At 38.3% G+C, this 24,591-nt stretch overlaps 3 protein-coding genes across 4 annotated transcripts; 2 read left to right on the top strand and 1 right to left on the bottom strand.

The window, feature by feature from the left end:
• Positions 1–1,489: 1,489 nt before the first annotated feature.
• clptm1 (CLPTM1 regulator of GABA type A receptor forward trafficking) lies at positions 1,490–10,382 on the top strand. Its single transcript, XM_039670367.2, has 14 exons — positions 1,490–1,629; positions 3,987–4,111; positions 4,807–4,930; positions 5,074–5,232; positions 5,426–5,543; positions 5,709–5,794; positions 5,962–6,082; positions 6,178–6,422; positions 7,025–7,118; positions 7,196–7,386; positions 7,474–7,569; positions 7,653–7,788; positions 9,356–9,523; positions 9,634–10,382. The coding sequence occupies exons 1-14, from the start codon at positions 1,576–1,578 to the stop codon at positions 9,810–9,812; spliced, it is 1,896 nt and encodes a 631-aa protein (XP_039526301.2). The 5' UTR covers positions 1,490–1,575; the 3' UTR covers positions 9,813–10,382.
• On the bottom strand, positions 10,038–13,939 carry mos (MOS proto-oncogene, serine/threonine kinase). Its single transcript, XM_039670370.2, has 2 exons — positions 13,821–13,939; positions 10,038–13,157 (listed from the first exon to the last, which is right to left on the bottom strand). Exon 2 carries the CDS (start codon positions 13,057–13,059, stop codon positions 12,064–12,066), a length of 996 nt encoding a protein of 331 aa, XP_039526304.2. The 5' UTR covers positions 13,060–13,157; positions 13,821–13,939; the 3' UTR covers positions 10,038–12,063.
• Positions 13,940–14,115: 176 nt separating this feature from the next.
• Positions 14,116–23,453, top strand: relb (RELB proto-oncogene, NF-kB subunit). 2 transcript variants are annotated; one of them, XM_039670368.2, is made up of 11 exons: positions 14,116–14,256; positions 14,791–14,802; positions 15,155–15,321; positions 17,579–17,884; positions 18,377–18,537; positions 18,638–18,729; positions 19,132–19,263; positions 19,373–19,477; positions 19,598–19,813; positions 21,011–21,076; positions 21,174–23,453. In XM_039670368.2, the coding sequence occupies exons 1-11, from the start codon at positions 14,214–14,216 to the stop codon at positions 21,617–21,619; spliced, it is 1,746 nt and encodes a 581-aa protein (XP_039526302.2). In that variant the 5' UTR covers positions 14,116–14,213; the 3' UTR covers positions 21,620–23,453. The 2 variants fall into 2 exon arrangements, with proteins under 2 accessions (XP_039526302.2, XP_088977474.1); XM_089121348.1 differs by lacking the exon at positions 14,791–14,802 and having other exon boundaries at positions 14,118–14,256.
• Positions 23,454–24,591: the final 1,138 nt, after the last annotated feature.

Genomic DNA, 24,591 nt, shown 5'->3' with positions numbered 1-24,591 from the left:
AAGTAATTTACTCGTGTGAGTTAACTGAAAAATATTAATATTAAATAAATAATTAATAAATAATAATAATAATTAAAAAAAATATATAGGCTAGGCCACTTATAAAATATTTTTCCTTTTTAAATAGCTGCAAGCAGAAGTTTTCAGGGTCCAAGCACATTTGGACCATGTGAATTGAAACAAATGATGTTGTAGCATTTCTGTTTCTATAATCTTATGTTTTGCAGTTTAACACACAAGTGTCTGTTTTATTATTCATACCACAGCAATATGTCTTTAGAAATCTTATAATATAGGCTATTATTGTGAAAAATACACAATTTAAATGAAGAGACAGCATTGTCTGGTGGTCTCATGTTCATGTTTCATATCTTTTATTTTGAAGTTTAGTCACGGTCATGGTTCCCTGTTTGTCATGTGATTCCTAATGTGATCAATCATGTGCTTTCCAAGTCTCGTGTTGTTCTCATTCATTGGTTGTTCTAGTCATGTGTCCTGTTTTCTCATTAGGTTCATTGTTTGATTAATCACACAAGTTCCTTGTAAATCATTAGTCTACTAGATTAGTCTGCTGAATAAGAAATCGCCCCCTATATCCTCAAATAGGGCGCTCTTTGTTTAGGGAGCGATTTCGGATTATGAAATATGAGAGCTGACCTGCCGAAACCTGACGTTCTAGAGACTTATTTTTTACAGTCTATGTTCTCAACACAAGCTTCTATACCTCGATATCAGGCCCATAACCACTAAATGCTCATGTTTATGCTTAAGTCTACTTTTATGGTTATTTTCAAGTCAAATTATATTTGAGTTAAGTTCTTTGAGTTTCACATTTACAATCATGGTCTAAAAAGGTTAAACATGTAATGATCAATAAGCATTTTACAGATTTATAAGTACATTAATTATTTACTATAAGTAAATTATATGTATACAAATGAACTAGAACATTTATTTCCATTTAAAGGGATAGAAACTGGTAAAAAGGGATTAAGTTTAAAATATGCCTTATCCTGTGGCTCCTCTAGTGGGCAACATCACTATCAGCCTTAATCTTTTATTTGAAATGGCTGATTGTTTAGAATTTGAGAATTTGCTGTTAGCCTTCTCCTGAGCATCATAGTACATTCATTAAAATAGGCATGTTTGTTGAGAATGACTTAATGAAAAAATAAAAATCAATTAAAAATGTAAACTAAAATGAACAAACATCTTTGGTAAAATAACTGAAACGAGACTAAATAGGCTACTAATTGGAAAAACTAAATAAAAGTTGAAACTAAAAGTCCAAAACTATAACCATGTGGTGCATAGCCTATTTATGTTAAGAGCTGAGTCATAGAATGAAATTACAACAAATAGCTTTATTAACAAAACCTAATAAACAGCATTATGTAGCATGGATTTTTGGAACGCTTTGGAGCTTGAATATCATCCATGACGTTTTTTGAATCGGTTCTGTGACATGGACTGTTCGAAAGAACCGATTCGCGGAAATTAGTAGTTCTCAGAAACAAAATCTCGCGATATGTCAGATTACATACCACATTACAGTGTGCGATAGAGACAGATAAGATGGCGGCGCAGGAGACCGAAGCAACACAGCAGTTGTCCGTAAGCAACGGAGAGGTAAGAATAGTCGAAATAATAAACTATACGCGTCAGATGGACTTGTCAACGAATAGCTTTCATATAGTCCACAATTTCACGAGAGTAAAGACTTGCTTCCTGCACGTTATAAGGAAAGACTCCAGATTGCCGGTGTGAATCAGCGACCCTTTTAATTCAGCATGCAATTGGGGAGAAAACAATGTTGTCTTAGTCACGTAGGGTCTTGTCCGATTGTTTGACTTATTATTATAGACGCATCTCCGTTTTACAAAGGTCATTTTACGCAATTTTCTTTATCACATGCTGTATTTCAAAAACTACTAAACTACTGCTCCCTGACAGCATTTTAAGGCATCATGACGTTTGAAAGCGCTTTTGATGCCCTCAAACGTGGCATCAAATGCGCCATCTGACTTGCCTTTAAGAAACAGTCTATATTGTATATGGTTGTTCAGAAACTGTTCTAATTAACGTTACTGTTATGAGCTGATGTCTGAAGTTTATTATTCTTAGCATGCTGGCTAACTAGCTGCCTAGCTCTTACGTTAGCTTCACTTGTCAAAGCAGGTTAAAGATGGCAGTATTGTGCAATCCTGGTCACTAATCGTCCAGTTAGACCGTATAACTTTAGTAATACAAAAGCACGTATCTTGGGTACAGTTGGAGGAACTGTACGTTAGTTGTGGTTAGAAGTTTTGTAATGATTATGCTGTGTCGTCAGCTACTTAAGTGGCTTAAGTCAGGGATGATCAGACCTTTTCATAGAGATCTGCTTTCATACAGAGATTTCATTCTGTAATTTTCTAGCGAACTCAAAGACTTTGGTTATCCATTTCTAGTGGGGTTGGTCTGAGTTAGACTTAAACGCAGTCAGGACTCAGGAGGGAGAACTTACTATTGGCCTGCTGCTGAATTAGTAGCAAGGTTAGCTTCACTCATCTGGATGAATAACCCCGTGGTTACTGATTACACAGGTTATAAAGGTCATATATGTGTTATGAACCATAGACATTGCTCAGGTTTGCCAACCTTTTTTTCCAAAACAAACGTGGACTGCTTAATGTAAACAAAAGTGGATTATGTTTTCTCAGTATTTCTGGTGACTTCTGAATCTTTTTCATTTTATTGGAAACAAAGAAAACTGGCATGATGTCATTAATACATCTTTTTGAGTTAAATTCATCTTGCTTGTTTTTTTCATTTGCAATGTGTTTTGTTTTTCATTATTATGTTCATTAGCACTAAGTTAACCAATCTCTAGATGGGGTTTCTGTAAATAGTGAACTGGTTAAAATGGATCTGTTGACACAGTTGACAAAATTACCATGACAACACAGCATTAGGGTCTCCACCTTTTCCAGAAAGGTCATTCTGTCATCTGTGATTAGGTTAAAGTCATATCATCAGAAAGCTACAATGGCCTCTGATTTTAGTTTTAAACAATTGAGGTCTTAGGACTTAGCCCTGGGGGACCCCGTATTCAGAAAGATGTTCATTGGCTGAGGACTGTAAAGAACAACAGTAAGTCCAGTCCAGGACCCACTAATGTAGAGTTTTAAGATTAAATTAAGTACATAAATGTTAATATCATCCCAAGCTTGATTTCACATGTTGGTTTTGTGTTTAGACCACAATAGGTATTCTATATGTAATTTGGTGACAAGCCTTTTAGGATGTATTGTTGACTTGTCATGTCAGAGCTGTTATTTCTAAGCTTTAGACATCTGGATTGTAAACAGAATCATTGTGGTCCCTGTAGTGTGTCAAATCTAAATAATTTCCTATAAAAGCAATTAACTTTTAGCTGGAACAGTAGGAATACAGAGCTATATGAAAGCTACAGTCATCTCTTTATGAGATTGTGAAAATACATTCATGATATCTCTCTTTCTAGGTCATAGTTGAAACTGGTCACGCTTAGTTTTCTTTAGATTGAGTTGATGGCAGAATTCCATCAGGCTTTCTCATTTTTAGAAAGCAGTTTTTGTCAGTATAGCATAGTTGGTTTCATCAGTTTTTGTAGATATGCATTTTAGCAAAAAATAAATAATCCCTGTGTCTTTGTTTTCTCTAATTAATATTTCCTGTTTTGTCAGTACAGGTTTAGCTGGCCTGGCACACTATCATATGTCAAAGTTAAGGAAAGTAATTGTAATCATGTATGAAGTAAATATAGTTGTAAATTTGGCCATCTGCTTAGTTAATTATCAATTAGCCTAGAATATAACCATGGTGTAAAAAAAAACAAAAAACTGTTGTTAAGGGCACAATGATAAAAAGTTTGTTCTATCTTTTTGTCTAACATCACGTTATCACAATGTGTAGTATAGTAAATGTTCATGGTAATTTTGTTCATTACTGAATGTTCTGTGTAGGTGAGCAGTAATGGGGCAGCTCCCTCAGGTCAGGACGCTCAGACAGTGGCGACTGCACAGGACCCTCAACAACAACAGCAGCCGCAACCCAATGCCTGGCAGGTGATTAAAGGTGTTCTCTTCAGGTGAGTCCTTAATGTGAACCTAACTGATTTTTTATCTTTATAAGTGTGTTTTTTTTTTCGCTCCATGGTGTCCACGCATGTACTTTCAGAACATCCTGATTCCCGCACGTTGGTCCCCGACAGACAGAGGTGGTTTGTTTTGTAAAACTGTAATGTGGATGGCAACTTATAGATATGGTTGGGTTTTAGCTTGGTATGCTATAGTGTTTCAGGGCACTTTAACGCTTTAATTTGGGAATATTTATGCAAATAAATATAAATGACATGGGTTGCTGTGATTAATTGTCAACATTTACTGGTATTGCCTGCTGAAGATATTGCAACAACCCCAACGTAAGCCCAGAGATATATTACAGAATGGATGTCCCGTGAGGGGATAGCAACTGAACGTCTGAGTTGTTCTGGGTCCTCTAATTGATGTCAGGGGGTTTGCATATTAACGTTAACATAACATACTTATGCAATATTTGGTCACAATTTTTATTTATTGTCGGAGGTACAGTCATTACCTTCTCCTGTGGTATTTCAAATTCACTTTATTCATACTGAAATGGACTGTTTTATGGAAAACTTTCTCAAATAATAGGTGACGGTATAATGCAACTGCTGCATCATGAGTTTTGAGATTACTACACCTGAACATCATAGAACTGAAGTCTAATATGAGTTTGCTCTTGTGTTTGTGTTTTACTCAGGATTTTTATCATCTGGGCTATAAGCAGCTGGTTCCGCAGAGGTCCATCAACTCCAGATCCCAACACTCCAGCTGGAGCTCCGCGATTGCCCAGCCGAAACCTCTTCCCCAAGGACACCCTTATGGTATTCATAATCAAGACTTTTCCCATCTGCATTTTACATATATAACCAGGATATCTAATCAACCACCTAACCAAATCCTGAGTAGTGTCAGGTTTGTAGCTGCTTTGATAACATGATATTCTCGGTTACCTGTCTTTTCACAGGATTTATATGTATACATCTCAGAGAATGAGATATTTACAGATTTTAATAATACAGAAGCATTATTCTGGTACCAGCAAGATCTGGTTTATGGAGACTGGTCTACAGGGGACTTGGGGGATGGCTGCTATGAGCATTACCAAGAGCTGGAGCTCTCTGAGGTGGGATGTGAATACGTACTGTAAATGTGGATGCAATAGATCTGAGACATGCTTGGTCTTAAAAAAAAGTTTTTAAACGAATGAATGAATTATATTTAGTGGGCACTGTAAAAATCCAATAATACAATTTTATGTATATAAAATCTGTGTTGAGTGACTGTTGCTGATAGCCTGCCTGTTTCTATTCATACAGAATTTGAAGCAGAACGGCTCTATATACATCCACATTTACTTCACCAAGAGTGGCTTCCACCCAGACCCCAAACGGAAGGGCCAGTACCGCAGGCTATCCACGGTCCATACCACTCGAAGTGAGTTTGTCCAGTTTTTGCCTTTGTTTCTTGCACTCTGTGACACGTGTTTTTGCTGCTCACACGTTTGTCTGTGTCAGCAGGGCTGTAATAACACATTATCAGTGCATGGGTGAACCCACTTTAAAGCCTAGAGCCTGTATTCACACACTTCCACTTCAACAGTGCTCAACAAGTACAAGAGGAGGAAGTTCCTCAAGACCAAGAACCTGTTGACGGGAGAAACAGAAGCTGATCCGGAGATGATCAAGGTATGTTTAAGACGCAAGCTCTTTTCCAAAACCTTGAGCTGCCTCATTAAAATAAGATAAATGACATTTCTCTTGGATCCTCCACCATCCATTTCCTATGCTGTGCATTCTGGGATTGCCTTGTCAATGAAGATATGTGAAGTTTTGCTATGTTTGTGCATTCTCAGCGGGCTGAGAGTCATGGGCCTGTGGAGATCATATCCCATTGGCATCCCAACCTCACTATCAACATGGTGGACGATCACACAGCTTGGGTGAAAGGCTCTGTCCCCCCACCCCTTGACCAGCGTAAGTTTTATTATGTGCCTCATATTATTATGTCCGAAGCCATAGATTGACCTAGAATCACCTCTGTTTAACCTGAGTACTTTTGTTTCTCTCAGATGTGAAGTTTGATGCTGTCAGTGGGGACTACTATCCCATTGTATATTTCAATGACTACTGGAACCTGCAGAAGGACTATTACCCTATAAATGAGACCCTGGAGAATCTGCCCCTTCGACTCTCCTACTGCCCCCTCTCCTTGTGGCGCTGGCAGTTATATGCCGCTCAGAGTGCCCGCTCCCCCTGGAACTTCCTGGGCGAGGAAACTTATGAGCAGTCGGATGAGGACCAGGATTCTGTTAAGGTCTGTACTTCACTCGGTTTTATATTAACTCATGTTTTTATATCCATAAGCAACACAATATATTAAATGGTCCAAAACAAAAATTAAATTGATTTAGACCTTTTACATCACAAAACAAACTGACATAGTGTTAATGATGATGATAATATTATTATTATATACTTATTAGAATATTTTAAATATTAATGAAAAAATCATAGTGTATAGTGAAAAGACTCTTGGGCAGATCCAAACCTGTATGAATAATTATTAATTATGATATGCAAATTCCCCATGATCAGATCCACCCAAGAGTCTTTGCATATGGGGAATTTGCATATCATAATTAATAATTATTCATACAGGTTTGGATCCACCCCACAGTCTTTACAATAGTGTTTTTCTTTTAGTTGAATTATTTTAATTAATTATTTAGAAATAAAATGCAGTTTTATTGTGGCTATTGGAACCACAATTTTTTATTGGAAAAATCTGTATTGCTTTTAAGTGTTAGTTATAACCTCCTCTGCCTGACTCATGAATATAAATTGAGTGATGTAATGTTCAAATTACAAGCAGAGTAACTAACTTGACTAATGCCATCTTGCTTATTATCTGAACAGGTGGCTCTACTTGAGACCAATCCTTACCTCCTGGGCCTGACCATTGTGGTTTCCATCGTCCACAGCATTTTTGAGTTCTTGGCCTTCAAGAATGGTAAATAAATATTGATGCGTGTGGTAGTTGATTGAGACTTTTGGGTTCTGGTGTGTCTCATTTCACTTTGTCTGCAGATATCCAGTTCTGGAACAGCCGCCAGTCTCTCGAGGGCCTGTCTGTGCGCTCCATCATATTCGGGGTGTTCCAGTCTCTGGTAGTGCTGCTCTATATCCTGGACAACGAGACCAACTTTGTCGTCCAGGTCAGCGTATTCATCGGCCTGCTCATCGATTTCTGGAAGATTACCAAAGTCATGGACGTCAAGGTGAGATGATGCCACTACCACCAGGCATTGAATGCCTAGGCTTGAATTCTTCGATCTAGATGTTGATTCTTGTTTCTCTTTTCCTAGTTGGACAGAGAGAACAGGATTGCTGGAATTGTGCCACGACTGAGTTTTAAAGACAAGTCCACATATGTGCAGTCTTCAACCAAAATCTATGATGACGTAAGAAACATTTTAGCTGCATGTTCATTCATCAAACCCATAAGTTTAATGATTAATATTTGTTGTTTTTCCCCCCTCCCCAGATGGCCTTTAAGTACCTGTCCTGGCTGCTGTACCCTCTCTTTGGATGCTATGCAGTTTATAGCTTATTATATGTGGAACACAAAGGCTGGTACTCATGGGTGTTGAGTATGCTTTATGGGTTCTTGTTAACCTTCGGTAAGTGTGGCTTTACTTCATGTTTGTAATGGCTTCATTTGATTGCGTTTCTAATAATTGCAAGAATGCTCAGGTTAGATGCTTGAGGAATAAGCTTACAAAGGGGAATTTCACTTTTTAATCTTCAAGGCCCAAAGGATTTTCTACAGTTCTGTAAATAGAAAAAGAGAGCACTGTCTGCAAGGACACAGTCACGTGTGGAATCCGGTAGTTAGCCGGGAGGCAGTTAATGTATGTTGACACATTGGTATTTAACGATTTAGAAATGAAAGTAATGGGAAAACCTTTCATTTTAACACTCGGATGCAGGTACTTCATGTTTATGCATTTTGCAGATGCTTTAATTCAAACCCATTTTAATTGCACAAGATTGACATTTTCTAGGAATCAAACTTGTGACCCTAGCTTCACTAATCTGTGTCGCTAATAGTGTTGCTTGTAATTCTGTTTGGTGATGCTAGTAGAACAGAAATGACACATTTCAGCATTAAAGCCGCAGTCCGCAGCTTTTTTGGGTTAAAATGATCCAAAATACATATTTGAGTAAATGCATAACCAGCCAGTATTCAACGTTATCTGCTTGCCGTAGCTCGATTCAAAGTGGTAGGCTTTTAATGTTTTTAATTCCAGTGGTACTGGTGGATTTCTGCGGAAGATTCGAGCATGTATTTGTGTCTTTACGCAGTGACTGACAGCTTCACACTCTCCTCAATTTGTTTATTTGCGCTGTGCGGCGTCGAACTACAACTCGCGTGAAGTTGATAATTCCGCGAATGACTGCAATTGCAGATTTCAAACAGAGATGGCGATAAAGAGGAAAAACTGCGGACTGCAGCTTTAACTTACAAAAACTTACAAAACTTGTCATTTAAAAATATTTTGTGAAAGTACTTCCTGTTAACTAATTAAAAAACGCTTTCATTAGTGTGCTTGACAGCATGTTTTGCTTGAGATTTTAGAATGTTTGGGTGGTAAAAACATTTTTGGGAAAATGTGTGCCTTTAAATTTAAGTACAGCTGTTAAAGTTATACACATTCAGATTGACCTTTGCCCTGTGTTTTGTACTTTTGTTCATTTTATTTGATGTTTTTAGCTTCTTACCTTGAGCGTAAGATTTTTGAAACCTTGACTAGTGTTTAAAGAGAACCTATTATGCTATTTTTTTTTTTACATTTTCAAATTTCTTTAGTGTGAAATGTTGCTGTTTCAGCATAAAAAGGCTCTGCAAAATTGCAAAGTCACTCCAAAGGGAGTTCTCTATATCAGTAAGCACTGTTTCTGAACTCCCTGAAACGCCTCCACTTGAGTTTGACATGTCACAACTTAAGTAATTTTCCAGTAATTTGGCATACAAAAAGAAAATAGGGCGAGCCCTAGTTGAGTTACGTTAGTAGTGTGTTGAAACTTATGGTAAGGGGGCATAACATTTTGAAATAGGCTGGAAGTGGTTGACCAATCACCACGCTTTTCAGAAGAAGGGGTTTTATAGAAACAGAAACTAATTAGAGCGTTACTGACAGACTGTGTAGACAGGTTGAACAGTACATTCATCATTTTTTTCTACAGGTTTCATCACCATGACACCACAGCTCTTCATCAACTACAAGATGAAGTCAGTAGCTCATCTTCCCTGGAGGATGCTCACCTACAAGGCCCTGAATACCTTTATAGATGACTTGTTTGCCTTTGTCATCAAGATGCCAATGATGTACAGAATAGGTTGTCTCAGAGATGGTACGTGCTCATACGTTTCATTTTGAATTTGATGATATGACTCAGTGTTGTCGATTAATCCTGCTAGTATTTTCCACTCTATAATTAGCTGTGCCGCCATTTCTCCACAGACGTTGTCTTCTTCATCTATCTGTACCAGCGCTGGATTTACAGAGTGGATCCCAACCGTGTCAACGAGTTCGGGACCAGCGGAGTTGACCCGAGCAAGGACCGCTCAACCCAGCCAGAAGCTGCCGAAACAACCGCTGCCATCACAGATAAATCAGAGGGGGAGAAGAAAAATGATTAACCCCTTTTAACCCCCTCTCTCGCCCTCTGGTCTTGCGATGGTGTGATAATGCATCTGCAAGGCTGAATTTATGTTTAATTGTCAGGGAAGGGAACTGGAGTTATGGTATTACGTAAAAGACTGCAGGAAATAAGTTCAGTTCAACGTTCCTCCTCTTGTGTGGGATCCACAGAAAAAGAAATATTTAATGTAGAGTTCCTGAAATCATTCTTTTTCAATCTCCCATATTTTTGCAGTCAAAGTGAAGTCAAATGTGATGTACTGTATTGTATATTTTTGGGTTGGTAACACTAATAATTTGAAGGGTTAGGTGGTCCATAATTAAATCCCATTGGCCGGAATGAATAGGGTGAGTGCAGTACATATCATTTAGTTTTTTTGAAGGATAAGAGTTAGGAAAAGAGGCCAAATCCAGCCTCACTGTTCTCCTGATTCTGTGTACTTATGTTCTGTTCATTCCATGTGTGAAGGGATACCAGGAAGCAGCGTTGTGTAGTGTAGGATGGAGGCGGCCAAGAAAAAAAAAAGAAGCCAATTCTGTTCAAACGCTACCCTGTACAAGACAGAGACTTTCCACGTTTTTAAAACAAGAATTGATGTTGCAAACTTGAACAAAAAATAAAGAAATAACAGCCTTGTAGGTATTAATATAAGTATATATTAATAACTGATCATGATTATTTTCTAAGCCTCTAAATTTTTTTATGTCCTAAAACTGTACAGCATCTCAGCTTGTAAAATGTTGTCATGATGACGTCAAACATCTAGCAATAGCTGAATTGCCAGTTTTCTAACTGAGAACTAGTTCCATTACATTCACACTCCACAGTTGGAACACCACGTCACATCCGGCTCGGCTCGACACAGCACAGCACAGTCCAAGAATGCGTGAGACGCAATGCCTGTTTTTTTGTGTGCCGTAATTCTGAATTAAGCTTTTTATTTTGGTACGTTCCAAAATTTCATCACTCATGTTTATAGTAAAGCATAAGTGCAGTTTAAAGTGGACATTGTTTTCTTCATGTCTCAAGACTTGTGTATTTTGCATTTTGGCTTTTAACAGGTGTGACATTGGTCTCATTAAAACATTAAATACATCCAAGGAACATACACATTTTGCAAAGATTTTAAACTGAAACTCTTCAATGAACCAGGACAAAAATGTTCAACATTTGGTTGCACCATATGAAGTGTACACTTTCTCTCTGGGTTTGGTATGAATATCTTGCCAGAAAAAATGTTTTGTGGTTACTATCGCTAAGACATTTGCCTCCATAACTTTATATATATATATATATATATATATATACAGAGAGAGAGAGAGAGAATTAAATATACATTAGAACAGAAAGAGTAAAGTATTACTTGAATTCACAGGCCAATGATGTTTTTTGTTTAGCACATTTGGATTTATCAGGGTTGGGAATTAGTGTTTTTATAATAAAGCAGTATGATAATGGGCCCTAGAAGATAAAAGTATTACCTTCTAGTCATGTTACACTTCTGAAAGCCTCAAATGTATGGAATATAGCTTTTTGTTGTCACTTATGATGAAGAAAAATCGATAGAACTGTTTTCGTAAAGCTTGGCAGAATTCTGGATGTTAACCTACAAATTGACTCGTCAACCTAAATTTATTTTAAATACGTGTTTTCACCTTCTGTACATTATAAACCAAAAAGGATCCCGGGAGCTAAACGAAAGCAAATAAAGTTATATATTCATAAATGTAAATACATTGAAAATGCACAATATTTCGGATTTCAATGCTGTGCTGACACCTAGCGCCGTAGATGCAGCATCACGCAAACGTTTTTTTTTTTTTAAGAAAAAAGCATTTAATTTATTAATCATTTATTTGCGTAATATTCAATTCAGGTGAACAAAATGGCGACTACTAGAAGGCTACGTGTAAAATCGGTCATATTTTTCAAGAAGGTTAATGTTATGCGTAAAACGATAATTAATAACATGCGGAAACTTAACGTTTATTTACTAATAAATAAAATAAAATTTATCTTACAAAAGAAACTATTTCACAAACGTTCAGCTATCAACTTCTCACATTTCTGTGTAAACATTAAGGAAAATAACCTCAAAAATATTACAAAAGGCTCGATTTAAACAAAACATTTAATTAAAGCTCTTTATATATTAAAAATATTTTGCTTCACAATAAAAAATGCAAACATTTACAATATTAAACATCATTACAATAAAAAAAAATCTAAATAAATTTTGTCGTGCAAATTCACAATAATATCAAAGAAAGTTCATTGACGAGCTGATCTGCGGTCGGTCGGATGTTGGGGTCGCTGTCCCAACACCGACTGATCAGCTTTTGACATGTCTTTCCAGAAGATGACTGAATAAAAACATCCCTAGTGAAGGATGGACGCAGATTATACGCCACAACAGCGTATAGAATACACTGTCTGTCTCCCTCGTACGGCAACTCTCGGGTGAGGAGCTGCCACATTGTGATGCCAAAAGAATAAATGTCCACGCGCGTAGTAACTTCCTCGCCTTTCAGCAGCTCGGGCGCGCGGTGAGTGAACGTGCCACCGATTTCACTCAGATGCGTCACCACGGTGTCGCTTTTGCTTGATAGTTTAAAAGAACAGCCAAAATCTGCGAGCTTACAGACACCCTGTTGTGATACTAAAACATTGGCAGGTTTTAAATCCAAGTGGACTGTGGCATGCGCGTGCAAGTGCTGGAGCGCGCGAGCGATGTCTATTGAATATTTCACGCACTTATCCATAGGCAACGGGGCTGCGAGTCCGTAAATGACCTGATGTAGATTTAGGGCTCCAGCGAACTCCATTACAATCGTTCCGATGTTGTCTTTAGTGTTGAGGTGCGCAGGAGTACACGTGGTTGCCGCAATCACGCGCACAATGTTTTGATGGTGCAAGTGCGCAGCATTGAGTTCCGCCCAGAAACTTTGCCTCGAAGCCAGTTTGTTTTTCACACATCTCACTTTTTTCACAGCAACAGTCTCGCCAAAGTATGTGGCTTTGAACACCGTTCCGAATCCACCGCTGCCGATGGGCTCCAGAGCCTGAAGTTCTCGCCAGTGGATCACTGAGGACCACAGTCTGTGGGCGACTTTACCGTGAAACGTGTTGACGGGGACACGTAGAGTAGATCCACTCGTAGTTTTGGTTAGCGGGCTACTGCACGCACCAAACTTAAGCCCGAAATCCTTTGGCAACAGTCGGGTGATGGGGATTGGTGACGGCATTGCATGGTGACCTCAAAGAGCAGTTGGCTGAATCTGGGGGTTTGCTTCGCGTGGGAGAGTTCACGTGATCAATTTATGGACGTCTGTCATATGACCAACTGGCCGAGGGAAAATGTCAAGACTAAGTTTCATATTATACAAATACATCTTGACTCAAGAAATATCATTTATAGCCTATGATACGGGAAACTTTCACTGTATTTGACAGAGGCGATAAATAAAACAATTATGTGAAATAAATCTAATCACACGCGTTATTGCAGCTATTGGCTAACCCTTTACTACCTTACCGGTGCTGTAATATATTATTAGAGGCTGACGCAATGATGAAAACAACAGCACGATCATGTGCTTCATTACACCCTGTTATTGTGCCACATTTACTCTAGATCACGTGACTTTCAACACATAACGTAACCCTCTCTAGAAATAGGTGTTGTTCTGTGTGTCCGCTCCCCGATAATTTAAATATTTGTAATAATATATACTACCGCTAATATTATTTGTATAAAGTAATTTAACATATTAAATTGTGCGTTATTGATTATTTAACATTCTTATTTTAAATAATTGTTGCGTAATTATAATAATTGTTGTTACTTTATATTGTGGCTATAATATAAAGTAAATCAATTATTATTGTTGTTAGGCTACTTTACGTATGGAAAACCATAGCGCAGTTAGGTTATTTTTTTTTTTTGGACGGTGTTTATTGTTCATCTGATGATAATAACTGATGCGCTTTCTTGAAAGAAACTCACCTGTTGTTGTTAGTCGTTGACATGGCGACGAATCTTTGGGGTTTCCCCAGTTGTGACGTAGGGGGATTTCCACCCACAGACTACTGACTCTATCAAGAGAAAGAAGTACGAGGGCGAACGGTTTGTCATATCACAATCGTAAGTGGGTGTGCAAGACAAACAGCGCTCTCTGACATTATTCGGAGATTTCGTTCCCAAAAGCTTCCGTTAACTTCAGCGCTTCCAAAAAAAAAAAAAAAAAAAAAAAACAGGCGCAGCACCCGGAAATGAGTGCGTAACGCGGGTCTGATGATCTTGACGCTGTTTCGGTGGATTTTCAAGCACAGAGATTCAACACAATAACGACCTACGAGTGCAAGTAGAAACCAGAGAGACTCCGTTATTGTGCTTGCAATGAGAAACATGAGCATTCGGAACGGCACTGCGGAAAATGGAGGTCAGTTCACTTTCTTACTTCGGCCCTGTTGTCTGTCACTCTGATTCAGCATGTTTTACGATACTACACTTCGAGACAAACCAACTACTAATACTGCAAATGATGCAATGAAGTCGAACAAATGATAACAAACGTCATGTCACGTTATATCACGTTTTATGATACTAAAGTATAATAAAAAAGGAATTGTTTTCCAAGAGCAGTGGGTGTTTCCAAAGTTATAGTTAGGCCTGTATCGAAACAATAACACTAACAGGCCCGCGACTGTCTTGTTTTATTGTCTTGAACGGTTATAATGGTTTAGTATGTCTCTACTGTAGTAATGTGTTGACTTGTAAGTGGGTTTGTTTATCAGAGTTAATAATAAAGAAAAGCTGTTGTATGCAGACACGTTTTTGAAATGACATGTTGTTTGTCCTTAACTGCTACGTTTATGTAATATATATGTATAATTTGCTTTCAGTTTCGTTTTCTGGAAATGCGCATGTTTAATTGTTTTTTTGTCTTGTTTTTCTCTCCTGTCTCCCTGTGCAGCCTTAGATCTAGGTGAGTGCAAAATGTAAAGTCATTGTGGGCTGACCTTTTTTGTCCACTTTCTGTTCCTTTCCCTAAATATACTAAGTTTGTTTGTCAAACTATCCTTTTAACAACATAAAACGATGTCATTATTTATTCACCTTTGTGTTTTCAACCAAGACTTTCCATGTGCCAAAAAAGATGTTATACAGTACATTCAGCATGACAGCCTCAGTTACCATCTTTTTCCATGTAGTGAAAGTACATGAGATCATCTGCTTTTGTGTTCCATGGAAAAAAAGTGAATGATAGAATTGTACTTTTTAAGTGGTCTCTTTATCTACACCTCGAGTTTATGTTCGTCAAAACTCTTTCTGAACAGACATTATAAACGAGTACCTTTTGGAGAAAACAACTAAAGAGCCGAGTCAGCCGAGGCTCCCTGGTCCTCCTCCTCCACCTGCGGACCAAGACATCCAGCCAGTTGATCCACCATGTAGAAGCAGGAGGAGCGCTCCACAGTTGGTCTCCAGAGGATTAGCTCCACAAGTGAGTCTGATGTTACACTAAAATCAACAGGAAGAGCAGTTGTCTATAGTGTTTTGAAATCCTTAAAGGGTGTTTTCACCCCATAATTAATTAAAATTCTGTTATCTTTTACTCACCCTCGTGTTGTGAGTACTTGTATGAGTTTATTTCTTTTGCAAAACACAGAATAAGAATGTTGTTAACTGAATAGTTTTGGTGACCACTGACTTTAATTGTATGGAAAAAAAACATTGAGAAATTTCTCAAAATACCTTCTTTTATGTTCCTCAGTTTGATTTGGAACAACATAATGATGATTTTAATTTCTAGGTGAGCTTCCCCTTTAACCCTACAATTCAATTTGGTGCATAACTCATCCGACCTTGTTTGTTCATGAATGATGCCACAAATTCTGTGGCTTATTTAGTGTATTCACTTGCCATACAAACTGTCTTACGTTTATTGGTAGACATCGAAACCTGTTCATAACATCAAGCTTTTTTTGCCCACTGAAGGATGATTGTAATTTGATGCCTGCTTCAGTTAAAGTTCTCTTCCCTCATGATTTTCTCCCCCATACAAAAGGGAGACAGGCACATACCCTCCTCTCTGCTTCTTACATTCTCATTGGCTGGTTTTCATCTAGCTATATGAGCTTCCTGTTTCTTCACCATGCTCTTTCTGGCTCTTCTCAGCGGTTCTTTGTGTAAGCGATCTGAGTCCATTCTCAGGCATGTCCAGACTTGGTGTTTGTCCGTCAAAAATTCAACATTTTGAAACTTGTTCCTATATTTATTTTTTACAATCATGTTCTTTATGTTCATTGTCTTTAAATGTTCTGCATGTGTCAAACAAACTGTTATTCACTCTCTTTTTTTCCCTCCCCCTCTCTTTTGCACACTCACTTTCTCTTTCTCTCTCACTGTTGTTTGACATCTGTTTGGTTTTCAATTGTTGATAGTGCATAGTGATTTGGATGTGAATTGTTTGTCTTTCCATTAATGATATCAAATATTGGAAAGTCCGAAAAGGAACTTGTGATTTCAATGTGGTAGTAAAACAGGCTGGTTTTCGATGTGGTTTTCTGAACCCTTTGTGTTGCTGATTCATTGTGCAGGTGTTTGCAATCTAAATTATTCAGTGATTGGCATGCCCTTTATTTTATCGAAACAAGTAAAGCCTTTTGGCATTGCTTCATTTATCTGTTTGTTTAGTCTCTTGCTCTATTCAGTTGTTTGTTAATTTATTTGATATCGGGAAATCCAGCTGTAAATTACAGTGCACATCAAAGACAATATAATATAATAACGATAAAGTTTTAATAATCTTTCGAATTCTTTAAGAATAGGAAAGTCCACAACATAACTTACGGTAATGACACAGAGATTTTTTTTTTGCTGATGAACGATAAAAACGTTCGTCAAAAGTCACCACAAAAAAGGCAAAAACAAAAGTCGCCATTCATGTATTCAATATTCGTACCCCGTAACACTGGAACCGGGGATTGGAACCACCAACCTTACGGTTTGAAAAATATAAACAGAAAAATTAATTGGCCGGGATAAACTGACAGTTTATGATGTGCTAAATCCCGCCCTCATGTTGGCGTGATTGGTTAAAATGGAGTTTGTGACGTAAAACACACAGGCGATTTCAAACCATGTTTTTGGGACTGTCTTTGGTTCACTGCCGTTTTACGGAGAAAATACTCAGCAATGGTGTTGACTGATGAATTTGTCTTAAAAAATACCACATAGACATATAAACCATATGTAAAACTTGATTTTCACTACAGGGGGTCTTTAAAAGCAATCATAATCCACCCGACTTTAAAAAGAAATTAAAGCGACAGACAACAAACTCCATTCAATGCTTACAATAATTAATGTAATCGTGCGTTAGTGTGGACACTAATAATATTATCATAGTTATCTTTATAGTTATTGTTCATGGTGTGAACACTCCTTTAATCTGTTAAAAGTGGTTTAGAACACATTTAGCAACCGCATAGCAACACCCTTGTAAGCCACTCAGAACACATTAACAACTCCATAGTAACACCCTGGCAACCACCCTGTGATTTAAAACTACACAGAACACTTTAACAATTTTAGCAATAGGGCATAAAACTGGCAACCTTTCAGGACATTTTAGTTGCTGTATACTGTACGAAATGAATAGCAATGTTCCAGCAACCACCTAGAACAACTTTAGTAAGGGAAAGCGCAATTCATTTTCTTCCATTGCAAAAATTTAGTTTGCTTCTCTCTTCCCACAGAATCCGTTCAGCTTTGACCAGGTCCCAACCGTGAAAACTCCTGAAATTGCATCAATGCATTCCTTGCGAGGCCACAAAGGGTCTCCTCAGCGACGGGGACAGGCATCTGTAGCACCCCAGTGTCTTCATCCTCAGCAGTCTGGGACAGAACATCTGGAGCGCTTCCTGGAAAAGCCTGAGATGGTGGTGGTGGAGCAGCCAAAGGAGCGTGGCATGCGATTTCGCTATGAGTGCGAAGGACGATCAGCGGGTAGCATCCTTGGAGCCTCCAGCACTGACGCCAGCAAAACTCTACCTGCTATTGAAGTAAGTCTGAGGAAGAACTTTTGGCAAGGTCGCTAATGAGCTGACAGTCGTATTTTTAGGAGTTAAGTATTTTATCAGTTAGACCTTGTGAACCTCTCATTTAATTTCAATTATGCAGTCAAGTTTTTCCATTTACATGATTATATTTGAGCACCTTATTTAATTTAGTGGGTGTGTCTGGAATCCACCAACTATCCCAAGACAGTGGGGCTTCCCCCATTATGGTTTGTGGTGTTGTTTGTGAAATTAAGTTAAACGTGTCTTTGCAGCTAAAAATGAAAGCTCCCTGAAGAGTTGTGCAATGTGTGGGCTTTGACGGAGGGATTTACCTTTAAACCACACAACTAAACATGTTCACCCGTCATTTTTTCCATTGGCAAATAAATGTCCATACATGGGTACCTTCAACAAAGGAGCCTGTGCCAAAAATGCAACCACAAAGAAGCCATGCAAAAGCAAAAGTAAAACTGTATTTCATCTCTTTACCTTTAGATTAAAGGCCCCATTGACAATATCAAGAAAGTGATGGTCACCGTGTCTCTCGTGACAAAAGACATCCCGTACAGGCCACACCCACACTGCTTGGTTGGGAAAGACTGTTCGGATGGCATCTGTGTCATCCACATCAATCCTCACAGCGCTCGTCGACACAGGTATATTTCTATTAACCTCAATGGACCAGCATGCGTAGCAGAACGTGATCTGAGTGTGTAAAAAAGTTATTTCCTGCCTGAGTATGTTGGTGTTTTCCAGCTTTGCAAATCTGGGCATCCAGTGTGTGCGGAGGAAGGAACTTGATGCCTCACTGCAGAAGAGGAGGAATAAGAATATTGATCCTTTTAACAGTGAGTCGTTAAATGAAATTGCAGACTCTGTTTCCCCAACCTAGTAAGCAATGGAATGTCATACATGCATAAGTCTACGCTACATGAAGTGCATAAGAACACTCAACCATCATATTGCTAAGCTTATAGCACAACTCGAAGTATAAAATACTTATTATTATTGTTTGTATAGTGCTTTTCAAAGCAGCTTTGCAGAAAATGTGTCCCACAAATATGAGGTAAAAGAGCAAGAAAAAGTATTTACCAAGCAATTTATTAATATTTTTTCAGTATTGAATAAATTATTTTTGAAAATTTAATTATAATGAGGTCAACGCCATATTCTCAATGGTCCTAATAACACACTTCCGCTGTAGCCAAGTATGAACAACTTTTGTGTGTTTTTGTCTCGTTCTCCCCCAGCGGGCCACTCTAAGAGCATTGAAGACATGGACATGAACGTTGTGAGACTGTGTTTCCAGTGTGAGCTGGAACGAAAGGACGGGGAAAGAATCCCCCTCGCCCCTGTGGTTTCCAACCCAATCTACGACAAGAGTAAGAGCAAGATATTTGTTAGGCCAAAAATACACTCTACCAAAGTACTTAATTTCGTGGTAGTTTCCTGGCAGATGATGTTTGGGGTTGTTTGTATTTGTCTGATTAGAGGCGACCACAACAGCAGAGCTGAAAATCAATCGGCTTAATGTGGTCAGAGGCCCCTGCACAGGAAAGACTGAAATCTACATGCTCTGTGACAAAGTGCAGAAAGGTACCTGAACATGATACGCCACATTTAATTGCTCAAGTTCCTATTACATCTTACTTGATGCTATCTTTACAAAACAGTTGGACTAAAACAACTAATTTGTATATCTGGGATCCTCTATAGATGACATCGAGATAATCTTCAGCACGGAGGACTGGGAGGGCAAGGCGGAGTTTGCTCAGACGGACGTCCACAGACAAATCGCCATTGTCTTCAAGTCCCCACCATTCAGGGAGCAGAATATATCTGAGGAGGTGGAGGTCAGCGTGTGTCTACGCCGCATATCTGACCGTATGGACAGCGAGCCAGTCAAGTTCACGTATGTTCCAGACAACGCAGGTGAGTTATCAAACATGGCTGAACGTTGTAAGGAAAGCCACCTCAAAATCAAAAGATGAAAATATTAGAATTAATGGTACTTTCCTGTTATCCGGACCCCACGATGGCTTACCCCTAACCCCGCCCCTAAACCTACCCGTCACTGGGGTTAAGACCAATCAGGGATGACTTTAGTTCCTAAATGTTATATGGTGGGATCCGGACCCCACGATGGCCTACCCCTAACCCCGCCCCTAAACCTACCCGTCACTGGGGTTAAGACCAATCAGGGATGACTATAGTTCCTAAATGGTATATGGTGGGGACCAGATAACAGGAAAGTACTGAATTAATTTCTAAATTAATTCATTAAATATTATCCTGTTGAAGATGCTGGATAGGCTCCAGCAACCCCGAGACTTTACTGAGGATAATACTATTTAAATGAAATCTTAACAGATTTTTCTTCTTTTTATTAAGATAAAAAAATGTAAAAAGTATCACAAATTCTACCACAATATGTAACACTACTGTTCAATAGTCTGGGGTTGGTGAGATGTTAAGTGTTTTCGAAAAAAGTCTCTTCTGCTCACCAAGGCTGCATTTATTTGATCAAAATATTTTCTATGTAAATATATTTAAAAGTCATCATGAAATCAAAATGTACGTTACTAGTCTTCTGGTGAGCAATTAATCCATCCAAGTTAATTCACAGGTAAAGTAATTTATTCCTGTGATGCTGTGTCACATGATCTGCAGATATCAGTCTAATGTGCTGATTTGGTGAAACATTTCTTATTATTATCATTTTTGATTCTTAAGATGATCCTAAAAATGTTTCTTATGTGTGTTTTTTTTGGTTGCTTGTGTTTTAAAGTAGTAGAATACAAAAGCAGGCTAACAGGATGAATTAACTGAAGCCAAAATTCCAAAATGATTCAGAAATGACTCGCCTCCTCTCTTGCTAGTTTCTAAAATATTGCATAAAAAGGTGTGTCACCGTGCCAGTTTCATAAATATGATTTATAAATAGGCAGCATTATGGTAGTTTAAACTGAAAGTATGCATGAGAAAACTGTAATGCTTCATAATAGGTCTTCTGTTGTCTACAAAACACAGATGATTCCTTTATAATCTGTGTCATTTTAGCCATCACATGCTCATGTCACCCTATAACACTGAAGGGAGGTTCATTTGATTTACACTTTTGATCTGCAGATCCCTACGGAGTGAACCGCAAGAGAAAAATCAAATCGGATGTCAAGTTCAGCGAGCCATGCAGCAGTAAGGATATTTTCTTTACTTTTTTCTTATGAAAATCTTAATATCATTCTCTGAAACGTTGTTGACTACATCAGTTTTACCTTCCATGCTCCCTTAGGTCAAGACCTCATTGTGAACGAGCCTGGCATGTCACAGCATTTTGATCCATTCTACACTCTTCCCGATTGTACCGTTCCCAATGTTCAGGATCGAGGCATCCACATGTTAACCCAGGGCATGGAGGAAATCCACTATAATGAAGACTTTAAACAAGAGGACGGTTGCATTAGCATGGACCCAGAGGCTTTAGAAACCTTCTTCCAAGGCTTGGCTCAGCCAGGTTCAGAGCATTTTTTATTAAACCAGATCCTTGATTTAAACTTCGGTTTAGACGGCACAGATACGAACTCAAACGTCAACCAATCTATGTTGAACATGGCGTCTATAAATGATGTGCAATTCAGTCAGATGGTGAATGAGAATCAGGCCTATCCAGCCGATTTGGAGAACATCGAAGGCCTCATTTTCCCCTCGGTGAAGAGCGAGAATGACCTGGACCATTGAAAACCACTGTGGACTTTTGGATTTTGGATATACAGTCGCTGCTGACTAGAAAATCATTCCGAACCAGGAAAAGACTTAGTCAATTGTTATTGGCTAAAAAACCTGTTCAGCTGGCACTATGACTTCCAGTTAGGTAATAAGTGTATACAAATGAAGTAAATCACCTGCTCAGTCACTGGTCTTGAAAATGGACGGTAAACTGAGGCTGATGACAGCCAACGAAAGGTAGGAGGAGCAGGTAGCCACTGCATTTTCTTGTAAAAAGGGAGCTATATATGCTGCTCAACTGCTTCTATTGTGCCAGTTATGAAATGTGTCTGTCATTTTCTAATTTATTGTGTGGGTTTTAAGAGCAGAAGAGATAAGTAGAGTAAATGGTCCCAGACCCAAATTCACGTCAATATTTAAATGTTACACATAACATGATATATGTTTTGAACATTTCTGAACAGTTCAACTGTTGAGGAATTTCAATTAACAGCATTAAGGAGACCAAATTAGACATGATTCTGAAGTAGCAGTTGGATTTATTCATGTAATTCATATCAATCTGACACCATGATTTTTCATTTCATTTCTTTCATGTAATCATCAACAATTAAAATCCCCCACCAAATCTTCTGCCGTTGGTAATTCCTGAATAAAAACATAGTTTGTTATCGTGAAATCTGGTTAACAGTACATCACTATGCTAAGCTGTGGGGGTTCGTTCACACAAAACGCATTTTTGCATTCTCCGTTGCATTTCTATTGTTTTTCTCAGTAAACAAGCGCTAGATGGAAGCTTGAACGTTGTTTTCGTGGCTTGCATCTTGTGCATGGCGTAATGTTCTGAAAACATGCCGAAGTACAAAGCCGGTTAACTTATATAGATATTGTTTTTTATCTCATGTTTTTAAATGCAAAAACACGTTCTGTGTAAATGTCCCCTTAACTTGCTAACCAAACTTTCAGTTTTCTAACTGAAAACACAAAGAAAGGGAAATGTTTAATTGTTTAATGGCGCAGTGGATAAGACACATGCCTTTGGTGTGAGAGACCCGGGTTCGAATCCACTGTGAGACACCAATGTGTCCCTGAGTGAGACACTTAACCCCTAGTTGGTCCAGAGGCGTGCGACCTCTGACATATATGGCAATTGTAAGTCGGTTTGGATAAAAGCGTCAGCTAAATGAATAAATGTAATGTAAATGACATCTCTTATTAGGCACCAAATAGAGTAACCATTAAAAAATGGTGTGTCAATGGAATCACTTTGGCGTGGATACTGTTGGGGACTCGTTTTTTTGCATGACAGTGAACATGACATGATTGGTTTCCGAGTAGTCAGCAGCTATCATGCAACTAAACTTCGGCAATTTAATCTCTGTTAATGTGAACACACCTCAAACAGTTTGTGAAGAGCAATATGATCATTTGTCAGGTTAGCCTTGCCCATGGAGAAATTTTAATTGGTCTAAAATTTCATATTAGTTGTATATTAAACATTAAATGTGTTCTGATTGGCTGCATCTTAGCTTTAAGTCTTGTCTGGTTACGTCATGCTGTGAAGTTAAACAACTAAAATGAATGTAGTCAAAAAGATTTTAGCGCTTTTTTCTGTGTTTTAACTACATTTAATTACTTATGAACGTTGAAGGAAGCTGGATTCATGATCTTGATCATTGGAAAGCATTTCGTCCATTTGTATACTCGTATATAATGTCAGTAATACTGCTGTGATTCTCATTGTTTTGTGTGAAAATCCATTAGTTGCTTGCAAATATTGCCGCTTTCTGCTTCTCTAATAGTATCCTTTTGCTGTTGATATTAAAAGTGTGTTTTGGAAAATGAATATTGTGACTCCATTTGACTGTCCCCTTGAACAATTGGTAAAGTCACGGGATGAATCATAAATTCTTCCCATCTTTACAGTGGGCAGATTTCCTACCAAATCAATCTCATCACATTAACAGGGTGAATTCAATTCCTGCAAACTCTTGACTTCATGTGCGTTTCCAGATTCAAGCAACACGGGTAATCAGATAAAGACAGTGTACAGTTACTTCCTCATTCACTAATTCTATTGCTGTGCTTTGTTGCACTTCTCTGATACTATATATAGGGTTCAAAAACAAAAGCCGGCCCACACACATTCAGCATGTCACAATCTCTGACAAAACAGCCTCCTAAAGTTTCATTGAACTTTAGACACGAGGCTTAAAGGGATAGTTCCCTCTGAAATTAATTTTTGATATGTTTTAGCTTACCGGCATCCAAGATGTAGGTGTCATTGTTTCCACAGCATTTTCAATTTTGACATTTTTTTGGTCAACCGTTGTTGTCTGACGGGCATATAATGCAGTTTTAGGGGGTCCAACCACTGATATATAATGATGTCATTCCATATCAGTGGGTCCACCTCAAAGAGCATGCACAGAGAAGTCAAAATTAAACATGATTTAATGACTCGTAAATGTAAGTACACATTGATGGCCTAAGACACGAAACGAGAGGTTTGTGTGAGAAAACGAACAGTATTTATATCATTTTTACCTCTTGTTAACAGCCGTTGAACTGATCTGAATCAGATGTCCAACTGAACCGAAGTGAAACTTCTCCAAAGTTACGCCGAAAGTGATCTTTCGCACGTCTACGTCACGCATTGTTTACAGGGAGATTTCGGAAGTTTTACCTTTCATAAACATATTTAGATATATCGAAATTGCGATTTCCCGTATATCTAAATATATTTAGTGAAAGGTAAAGCTTCCGAAATCTCCGTGCGTGACGTTAGGCGCGCGAGAGTTCACTTCCGGCGTAACTTTAGAGACGGCTCAGTTCGGTCGAACATCTGATTCAGATCAGTTCGACGGCTGTAAACAAGAGGTAAAAACGATATAAATACTGTTCGTTTTCTCACAGAAACTGCTTGTTTCGTGTCTTAGGCCATCAATGTGTACTTAATTTTGACTTCTCTCTGTGCATGCTCT

This window comes from Pimephales promelas, chromosome 16, assembly GCF_988280905.1.
Source record: "Pimephales promelas chromosome 16, fPimPro1.hap1.1, whole genome shotgun sequence".
Classification (NCBI taxonomy): domain Eukaryota; kingdom Metazoa; phylum Chordata; class Actinopteri; order Cypriniformes; family Leuciscidae; genus Pimephales; species Pimephales promelas.
Note: the sequence above shows the minus strand (reverse complement) of the source record. Positions and strands in the feature narration are given on the sequence as shown.